This window comes from Dunckerocampus dactyliophorus, chromosome 16 (assembly GCF_027744805.1).
Source record: "Dunckerocampus dactyliophorus isolate RoL2022-P2 chromosome 16, RoL_Ddac_1.1, whole genome shotgun sequence".
In the NCBI taxonomy this organism is placed as follows: Eukaryota; Metazoa; Chordata; class Actinopteri; order Syngnathiformes; family Syngnathidae; genus Dunckerocampus; species Dunckerocampus dactyliophorus.
The window spans coordinates 24,080,216-24,090,245 of NC_072834.1; the positions used below are offsets into that span (position 1 = coordinate 24,080,216).

Genomic DNA, 10,030 nt, shown 5'->3' on the forward strand with positions numbered 1-10,030 from the left:
GTGTGTGTGTGTTATCACGCTTCACTGCTTCTCCACATCTTTCCCCCCATTCACTTTTCCTTGTCAGTGTAATAAGATGTCTCCATTTCAAATTAATTGACAGGCAGCAACATGAGAAATGATGCAAATGGTGCATTGATGGTCATCTAGAGTATCTGCAGAAGCCTCTGTTGTTTATAGATTGCTCTATGTTTAGCAGTACAGGACACTCATAGTAGAATATTTAGGCTTTTGCTGTAAAAGTTGTGTTTTTTTTAAGCTTTTCAGCAGCGAGCCCCTCCCCTCCGTTGGTCATGTGACTTCCTGGCTATTAACTGAAACTTAATTGAGAGCAGGAGGCTGCCACCCCAAGATCATCATTTAATTAGCCTCTAGAAAGCTGCCATATTTTCACGGGCTCTGGATAGTAACTACGAGCGCAAATGCCCCACTGAGCTGTTCCATCCACTCGGACTCTCTTTTCCCTCTCCCGGCCACCTCCCCCTCCTCCATCCCCTCCGCTCCCCGCCTCTGCGCCGCGGAATCTTAATGAAGCTGCGATGGCCAGAGGCTGAGAGGCTTTGTGTGTGTCAAGGTGACTGCAATGTTTCTTGGGGCTGCAGGCTTTCCTGACAGCTTTAGGAGAGCGCCCTAGATTTGTAGCCAGATACATAACCATTAATGGTAATAAAGAAAGTAAATGATGGCTGCAAAGGTGAACGCTGAGGCGAGGGAGTGGTGAGCCCCTCTGATTTTTTTTACTGAGCCATGTCAGGACCCCGCCACCTGTTCCAGCCTGCTTAGGAAAATAAGCTTTGCTGAGGGTAAGAGTTTATGGCATCAGTTTAGGCGTAAAACTAGTTTGGTTGCATATACAGTAGTCCCAATTTATTTTAAATACATATATATATATATATATACATATATACATATATATATATATATATATATATATATATATATATATATATATATATATATATATATATATATATATATATATATACTGTATGTATACTTTTGTCTGGTCAGACGAGTATTTTCCCAAAGGTCTTGGGGATCATCAAGATGTTTTTAAGCCTTAATGTTGTTTTTGTTCAGCAGTGGTTTTGGTCTTGGAACTCGTTTTTGTCCAGTGTCTTTCTTATGGTGGAGTCATGAACACTGAGGTTAACTGAGGCAAGTGAGGCCTGCACTTCTTTGGATGTTGTTGTGGGGTCTTTTGTGACCTCACGGATGAGTTGTCGCTGCGCTCTTGGGGTCATTTTGTTTGACCGGCCACGCCTCAGAAGGTTCACCACTGTTCCATGTTTTGGCCATTTATGGATAATGGCTCTCACTGTGGTTGGCTGGAGTCCCAAAGCTTTAGAAATGGCTTTATAACCTTTTCCACACTGAGTTTCATTTAAAAACTGCATTTTGTGTTGAGTTGTGTTGTCATTGACTAATATTTAAATTAGTTTGATCTGAAACATTTAAGTGTGACAAACATGTAAAACAAATAAGAAATCAGGAAGGGGACAAGCACTTTTTCACACCAGTGTGTGTGTGTGCGTGTGAGAGCTGATTTATCTGCAACCTGATGAAAGTGAGCCACTCACGTTGTGTCTTCCACCAGGTGCTGGGCAGAGAAGTTTACACATCAAACAACCAACTTGGTGGAATTCAAATCATGCACAACAACGGTGTGACCCATAGTACGGTTTGCGATGACTTTGAGGGAGTCTTCACCCTCCTGCAGTGGCTGTCTTACATGCCCAAGGTGAGAGCGAAACCACTCATGTCCAAAGTGCGGCCTGGGGGCCATTTGTGGCCCGTGGTTGGGATTTTGTATTGTGGCACATGCTAAAAATAAGATTTAACAAGAAAACTTAAAAAAAAAAAAAAAAAAAAAACAGCAAGAATTGAAAACTAGGGCAATTTTACAAGAATAAAGTCAAAATATTAAGAGAAAAAAGTTGTAATCTAATGAGAAAAAGTCGTAATTTTCTGAGAGTAATATCATGAGGAAATATAACGCTGTTTTTGGTAGCATAAAGTTGAAATATTGAAAAAAAATGTTTTTTTTAAGTCATAAAGAATAAACTTGTAATATTTAAAATTTAAAAATTGTGAGAAATGAAATTAAAGTTGTATTTTTTTTTTATTACGTTGGCGAAAAAGTTGCAATATTAAGGGAAAAGGTCAAAATATTCAGAGAAGAAAAGTTACAAGAAGAAAGTTGCAATAATAATAATAAAAAAACAACAGGAGAAATGGGAAAAACAGCTGTAATTTTACAAGAATAAAGTCAAAATTTTAAAAGAAAAAAGTCCTACTCTAATGAGGACAAAAAAAAGCTGTGATTTTCCAAGAATAAACTCGTAATATTATGAGGAAAAATAATGCCATTTTGGTAGCATAGACTTGAAATACTAAAGAAAAATATATGTTCTTTTTTAAAGTCATTATATAATGAGAAAAAAACCTAAAGTTGGAATTTTTGGAAAATTAGGTGAGGAAAAAGTTCTAATATTATGGGAATAAGGTGAAAATCTTACCAGAAGAAAGTTACAATAGTGGGAAAATTAAAAAAATGAAATGGAAAAAATAGTTGTAATTTTATGAGAATAAATTGTAAACTTTAAAAGAAAAAAATGATATTCTAATGATGAAAAAACGTTGTGATATTCCGAGATATTATTGTAATAATATTAAAATGAGTAGCACAGAGTTGAAATATCAAAGAAAAAATTTTGAAAAATTGCAGTTGGATCATTTTCCTTTATTTATTTATTTTTTTTGTCCAGTGCAAATTTAGCCCGGTGCCCATTGTGAGTGCCAAGGATCCCATCGATCGACCTGTTGAATTTGTGCCAACGAAGGCGCCCTATGACCCTCGTTGGATGTTAGCGGGGCGCCCCAGCCAGAGTGAGTGCCTTGCTTAGGTTTTCCAAGCTTGTCTTTTACAAAGGTTTTCATTCATAACTATTAGAATTACGGCTGGCAAAGCTAACGGAAGTGTCCTTTTAAAGGCACTCTTTTTTGACGCCGCACGCCCGTCCTGTTTAACACCGTAGTGTGATGAACTGCTGCAGCGGCAGCTGTTGGGGAGATAGAAGCGGGGACAGATATTGAGCAGAAATGGGCAAAGGAAAAGGGTATTTTGGATGCTAATTGTAGTTTCAAAGCCCTGGCAGACAAAATCCAAGTTATTTGTGTCGCTGGGAGAAGAGGGAAGTTAATGGCACACTGCAAGTATTTTTTAAATTGTCATTTATATAGCAGTACCTTGTCTAACAAGTGATTTTTAGATGAGAGCTGTCTCGCGACAGATTTCGCTTTGCTTTGCTAGCTAAAATTTGGGCTAGGAGCTGCTAGTTACCGGCATAGCCGATGACAGCTATTTGGGGGCTTGTGTCAATGACAATAGCATTAGCTAGAAACACTTTCAACACATCAGTAAAACATACGTACATTATAGCGATCTATTTTATCTTATTTATTATGGATTGTCCAAAACATGACGGGAGTAACATCAAATTAAAAGCACTAAATGAATACAGAACCAACATCCACCAGTACCAGCCTGGACCACAAATACGCACATTAGCACTCAATAAGGTCATCAAATCTTACCTTTGTGCATTCCTACATAGTATCGGCATTTGCGAGCAAATATGAGATAAAAATACAGTATAGTAGTCGATCTGTGCAGTGTGGGAGAACGTAGGAGGTGTGTTCAAGAACCGTCAAACAGTGGGACAAAATTGTCGCTCACAATAAACATAAAAAAAACTGGGGGATTTCTTACTGTATATTCTTTTTGAATAAAATAATATCCCATATTTCCAAAATTGTTATCCGTCTAGATGCGCAACCCTACTTATGATAGAAAAAACCTTATTTCTTTCTGCGATTAAGTGTGGTTAATTGTGAGATAACTCTGGACAAAATGTGATTAATCACATTCAAATATTTTAATTGATTGACTGCCCTAATTATATTAGATAGTAGAAATGTCAGCATGCACATGAAATATAGTGTATACACTGAAAGCTCCAATGGTTCACACTGTTTTACTAAAATATTAACCTTTCTTACTTTGCATGGCAATGATTCCATTTCTCTTAGCTACCTAAAATAAATCATCATTATCATTGCTGGTGAAGTTGCAATGGATCTCAGAGAGCGTCTGCGTATCTTCTCTGGAGAAAGCGTTAAGTCTCCAATCACGCTGTGAAAGACCAGATGACGATAGCACCAAAATGGATGTGGATGTGTTTCCGCAGTGCGGGCCGGGCCTGAACAGGTCCGGTATCAGTGTAATTATAGCTCGGGCCTGCAGAGATCTTGGGGGATTGTGCCGGTAGCGGTACACGTCTGTGGCAGTGATGAGCGACGAGGCGTAATTGAACAGTAACCTCGTAGTAGTGTGGCGTGTTTCTCGGGGTTAGCAGGCAGAAAAACAGCTTGGCAAGCCTTTTTATACCATCATCCATCATGTTTCCTGCCAGGATTACTCATCCAGTCAAACACACGCACAGCCTCCCACTATGGTACAAATGCAGCAGAAAAAACACTCCTAAATGTAATCATTTATGCACGTGAAGGTCCAAAAGGCTCCTGGCAGAGTGGATTCTTCGACCACGGCTCCTTCATGGAGATGATGCAGCCGTGGGCTCAGAGTGTGGTGGTCGGCAGAGCACGGTAAGCACCCAAATGAAACGCAAACACATTTACAGTTCCCTTGCTGTGAAGGCGTTGTTTTCAATGGTGTCTGTCCACAGGCTGGGTGGGATCCCTACCGGGGTGGTTGCCGTGGAAACAAGGTCAGTGGAGCTGTCAATCCCAGCTGATCCGGCCAATTTGGACTCAGAGGCCAAGGTTAGGCGGGTCACTCGCCGCATACGCTCAAGTATGAGCCAAGTGTTTCTTTGTTCTCACGTCCTTGTGTGTGTTTAGAGCATCCAACAGGCAGGCCAGGTGTGGTTCCCCGATTCTGCTTTCAAAACCGCGCAGGCTATTAAGGATCTGAACAGAGAGGGGCTTCCCCTCTTTGTGTTTGCCAACTGGAGGGGTTTTTCTGGAGGAATGAAAGGTGTGTCACAAACATTTCCTCAGCCCGTACCGTGCAAAGAACCCCACCACACGTTATATTTGTTTATATTTGGGAGCAGTCTGTGTAACCGCCTGTGTAAAGTTGAAAACAGGCCACTTGATTAGGAACACCCCTTCTGCCCTGTTATGTAAGGGGGGGGGGGTTATGTTTGGCAACGTTCTGTGCAAAATATGAGTAACAGGAGTGTCAAATAACATTTTTCATCGGATTAACTACACTTTTCAAATGAATTAATCGTGATTAATCACTCATTTGTAACTATGCCTGAAGTGTGACGTTAGTGACCACGTTAATGTGTCATTTTGCCGCTCTTATAAATAATAATGCTAAAACTGGCTTATGAATACAAAGTAAATCAGGTTCCTGTTCACGTGCCGTGCTTAAAGACATCACTCGATGTTTCCTTTTAAACGCTTCCTGTTTAGACATGTACGACCAGGTGCTGAAGTTCGGGGCCTACATTGTGGACGGGCTGCGGGAGTACAAGCAGCCTGTCCTGGTTTACATCCCCCCGCAGGCCGAGCTGAGGGGGGGCTCCTGGGTGGTCATAGATCCCACCATCAACCCTCGTCACATGGAGATGTACGCCGACAAGGACAGCCGGTGAGTTGGAAAGATGGGCGTCTTCTGTTTGTTTGACTGAAACCCTCCTTGTGTTCAGAGGCGGCGTGTTGGAGCCTGAGGGCACGGTGGAGATCAAGTTTAGAAGGAAGGACCTGGTGAAGACCATGAGACGAGTAGATCCAGTCTACTCAAGCTTGGCTGAAAGATTGGGTTAGCCACCATCTTCATTTGTAGTCTTCTCTCTCTCTCTCTCTCTCTCTCTCTCTCTCTCTCTCTCCCATCCCATGTCAGGGAGGCGAAGGTGAGGGGGTGCTGTGTGCCTTCACCCTTCTTTATCTGGTGTTGATAGCATCATCTTCACCGTGCTCCCGTGGGAGACATGCCAATCACAGCCGCCTCAGATCAATCGCCGGCTCTCCCGTCTCCCCGCCGCGGCCTATCGATTTACCTCCGACGCTGTGTGCGTTTGGTGCTTTGGGCCAAGCGCTGAAGCGTTATTGAGGAGGGTTTGAGAGCCAGCAGATTGGAATTGACAGAAATCAGTCTTTTAGTGACAGCAGCTTGAGGGCTTGTGGGGGTAACGCTGAGTTAAACGCAGTTAGCGCGGCTTAGCTAACCGCTGCATTTTGCAACCTGCTGTATATTTGTGTGAATGGCGAGAAGATCCTCCGCGCCATTTTCCGCTTTTTTATTCCTCCACGCCTCATTGTTTTTGTCCGCATTTCTCCACCGATTCAAACCAATCCGACGTCAAATGTTGAGCTCATTCAGGACACGTTGGCTGTCTAGCAGGACTTTTGCAAAAACTCCCACATTCACTGTAATTTCATGTTTTCTCTGAAATTTTCCCCATAGAAAATGAACGGACGATTTATTTGGCGCCCTCCACTGGTGAATAATCATTTAAATTTCTATTACTGCTTGTTCTACCGGGTGTCATCGACTGGTTGTTGGTTGCTGGGTCGATCCTCCACCATCGTGTAATCCTTCAATTTATTTCCACATTCAACCTGCATTTTTACATTCCAACATTTATATAACTATATAACTATAATTTATAACTATACATTTTTTATGACAAAGTTCAAAATGCGATGAGATTGTTTTTTGTTTTTTTTCTACAAGTCAATAAAGACATTGTTACAAGGAAATTGTTGAACTTTCCCAGGATTAACATTTTTTTTAAACATATATGTTGTATGTTTACAATTTTACAAGAATTAAATGGATTTTGGGGAATTTTTTTTAAATAACTAAAAAGCTAAAAAAAAAAAAAAATAAAAAGCTAAAAAAACCCCATAGATATCTTGGATCAAAATGGTCAAAAATAGCCATAAATAATAGGGTTATAGCCATAATAAATAATTATTTTTTATACATGTCGTGTTGCAAGCAAAAAATTAAGTAATCATCCTTTTACGAGAATAGCAACATTTTTGGGCGGGAGAAAAAGCTTATATTTAAAAACAACAACAACAAAAAGTCCTTCCCCAAGAACGACATTCTCAGTTTGAGATTTTTTTTTAATCGTTACAAAAAGCCATTTTTACAACGACATAACTTAACTTCCACAGCATTTTTAACGTTTTTTTTTTCAAATGTAATAAGAATGAAATCTGAATTTTAAAATTGTTTTGTTTCAGGAAGTGAACAAACGCAGAGGGGGTAGCATTAAGCTTTGCTTCTTCCCACTCCTTTTTGGTCATGTGGAAGTGTGAATTGTACTATGTGATGTATTCCAAACCAAACCATTAATGCATTAATACTCTTCCTCTAAAAATAAGGAACTCCCGAGTTGAGCCCCGCTGATCGTAAAGAGCTGGAGACCAAGCTGAAAGAGCGGGAAGAGTTTCTGCTGCCGATCTACCACCAGGTGGCCGTGCAGTTTGCAGACCTCCACGACACCCCCGGCCGCATGCAGGAGAAGGGCGTCATCACGGTGAGTTTTTATTTGAAAGGCGGCCTCGCCTGCACGTGTTGCTGCAATGCGAATGCGCCGTGGCCGCGTGGGAGGAGTCTTGCCGGCTGCTGAACGTTCCTCGTGTCGGCCGGCTGTGAAGTTCGGTGTGACGAAGCACGGTGGTCGCTTTGAAAAGCGCCGCTTGAGCAGGCTCGCTTGTGGGCAAAGTGTGGACTTGTAAGCACGCTAATCCTGAAGCACCACAATTAATCCTATGAATGAATGTTGTCATCAGATTTGAGTTGTTTTTTTACACTGCATCAAATGTGCTGCATGTCAACATGTTATTCATTCATATTGATCGAAATGCCTGTGGGTTTCCCATCTCAGGATATCCTGGAGTGGCAGACGTCCCGTAGTTTCTTCTACTGGCGTCTGCGGCGCCTCCTACTGGAAGACACGGTCAAGCGGAAGATCCAAGAAGCTAACAGCGAGCTGACGGACGGGCAGATCCAGGCAATGCTGCGCCGTTGGTTTGTTGAGGCGGAAGGCGCCGTCAAGGTAACGCGACCCATTTTTAGGCTGCACTGCGAATACGGCGCAAACCTCGGTTAGCGTGCGATACTTCTTGTCGTATTAAAGCACTGCAAGTGTCCAACTGTGTTTTTAATGTATTTTTGTCACATCGTCTTTGCTAGCATCTTGCTAATGCATGGAAACAGAAACAGGAACAGGAAGTCAGCTCCGTCGCCCGTCTCTGTAGCACAGTTACGCCGCAAGTCTCAGAAATGTTAATGAACGCTGAAGGTTACTTTTACCTTCGCTGAAGACGTGATTGTTGCCAAAGACACGATGTGGCAGCAAGATCAACACGGACACCACCTTCTTGTTTTGCTATGAGTTTTTTTTTTTTTTAATTCAAACGTATTTCTCATTTCTTTGGCTCAATTTTGGCTTATTTTGCTGCTGTGATCAAAAGAAAATCAGATGCTTCAGGTGTATGTATGTATATGTATGTATGTATATATATGTGTGTGTGTGTGTGTGTGTGTATATGTATGTACTGTATGTATATATATATATATATATATGTATGTATGTATATGTATATTTTGTAATAATAGGCCGTATTCAACCACAAAACAGTGATCATTTAGTAACTCAATCAATCCCAGCCATTTTTACAAGGACAACCCCTTCAGTAGCGGCCATTTTAGTTGCTTTTGACCGATCTTTCAAGGCACACAAGCATTCTGTTCTATGGCTATATAAACATGGAGAATACCAAAAAAAACTCTCATATTTGATCAGAAACAAAAAGTTAGTTTCTACCATTTTCCATTCTTTAGTCATCATCAGTAGAAAAAAGGTACGTTTCAGGAAAATATCAGTTCCCAACTAGAAAAGGGAGAAAAACAGCTTTTGGTGAAAACATTTGTGCGTGTGCATGCGTTAAAATGTCCGTACAATGCGTAACCGTCTGCACACTACACTCCTCCACGCTCTCCCACTTCCTCCTTCCTGTCATGTGTCATTTTTCCATTCACACGGTCCCTGCCGAGCTCCTATCAAATGCACTTCTGCCGCCTGGTGGCCGTTTTTATGGCTTAACATTTCTCGGAAGTGAAATGCATTAGTGGAGAGTGCACCATCACCTCTTTTTGCCTCTTGCGCAAAACAACGTAAAAGATGTATAAATGCGTTGTTGGGATCAGGCGTTCGGGATTCTAAAAACGTCTTTTTTCATTTTTGAAAAACCGCCATATAGCGAGGGAGCGATAATCAACCTGCGATACAACCTTGCGAGTGATTACTGTATATTATAAAATAGATTCTATTAAGGCACTTTGAGAGTGAATGTTGCCCTCAGAGGAGCGGGGAGGCGCCACGTCTCCTGCGAGGTGGCCTCCTCGTCCACGAGAACATGAACCCAATCAGATGAGAGGGTCTTAAGCCACAATTAATCACAGCCCTGCCACGTGCAGATAGGAGAGCAACATGCTGTCTCTTAATTAACAGCAAACAGATTAAAAATGATTAATAAGGGCATGAAATGTTCTGGTGGACCTCAAGCAGGGCTTTTCATATAAAGGCAAAGGAGCCTGTTAAAGCCCTCCACCCCCAAATCTTTGCTAAGCCCCTCCAGGCTGGCTTTGTTTGGGATCAGAGATGGCGGCGCTCATGAATACTAATATTCCTATCAGGCCCAAATCAACGAGACGTCAGTGCTGATATTGATTTGTGTAGTACAGTTTGTTGTGTTGAGTCATACGTGACGACGCCTTCACGCAGGCGTATCTGTGGGACAACAACGAAGAGGTGGTGGGGTGGCTGGAGAGGCAGCTCACCGAAGACGAGGGCGCCAGGTCCGTCATCGACGAGAACATCAAGTACATTCGCCGGGATCACATCCTCAAGCAGATCCGCAGGTGATTTGAATTCCCCATGATTCCACCACGATATCACTCCACACACCCATCATGCAC

The 10,030-nt window shown here is 41.9% G+C and overlaps 1 protein-coding gene across 7 annotated transcripts in view; it reads left to right on the top strand.

Moving 5' to 3' along the window:
* The window catches only part of LOC129168714 (acetyl-CoA carboxylase), a 58,135-nt gene that overhangs the window by 43,102 nt on the left and 5,003 nt on the right, over positions 1 to 10,030 (top strand). For all 7 annotated transcript variants that reach the window (XM_054754296.1, XM_054754294.1, XM_054754295.1 and 4 more), the window contains 10 exons: positions 1,598 to 1,741; positions 2,769 to 2,889; positions 4,572 to 4,668; positions 4,749 to 4,845; positions 4,924 to 5,059; positions 5,506 to 5,683; positions 5,742 to 5,854; positions 7,429 to 7,583; positions 7,935 to 8,105; positions 9,837 to 9,973. In XM_054754296.1, the coding sequence (XP_054610271.1) occupies positions 1,598 to 1,741; positions 2,769 to 2,889; positions 4,572 to 4,668; positions 4,749 to 4,845; positions 4,924 to 5,059; positions 5,506 to 5,683; positions 5,742 to 5,854; positions 7,429 to 7,583; positions 7,935 to 8,105; positions 9,837 to 9,973 (1,349 nt within the window). The remainder of the gene's footprint in view (positions 1 to 1,597; positions 1,742 to 2,768; positions 2,890 to 4,571; positions 4,669 to 4,748; positions 4,846 to 4,923; positions 5,060 to 5,505; positions 5,684 to 5,741; positions 5,855 to 7,428; positions 7,584 to 7,934; positions 8,106 to 9,836; positions 9,974 to 10,030) is intronic.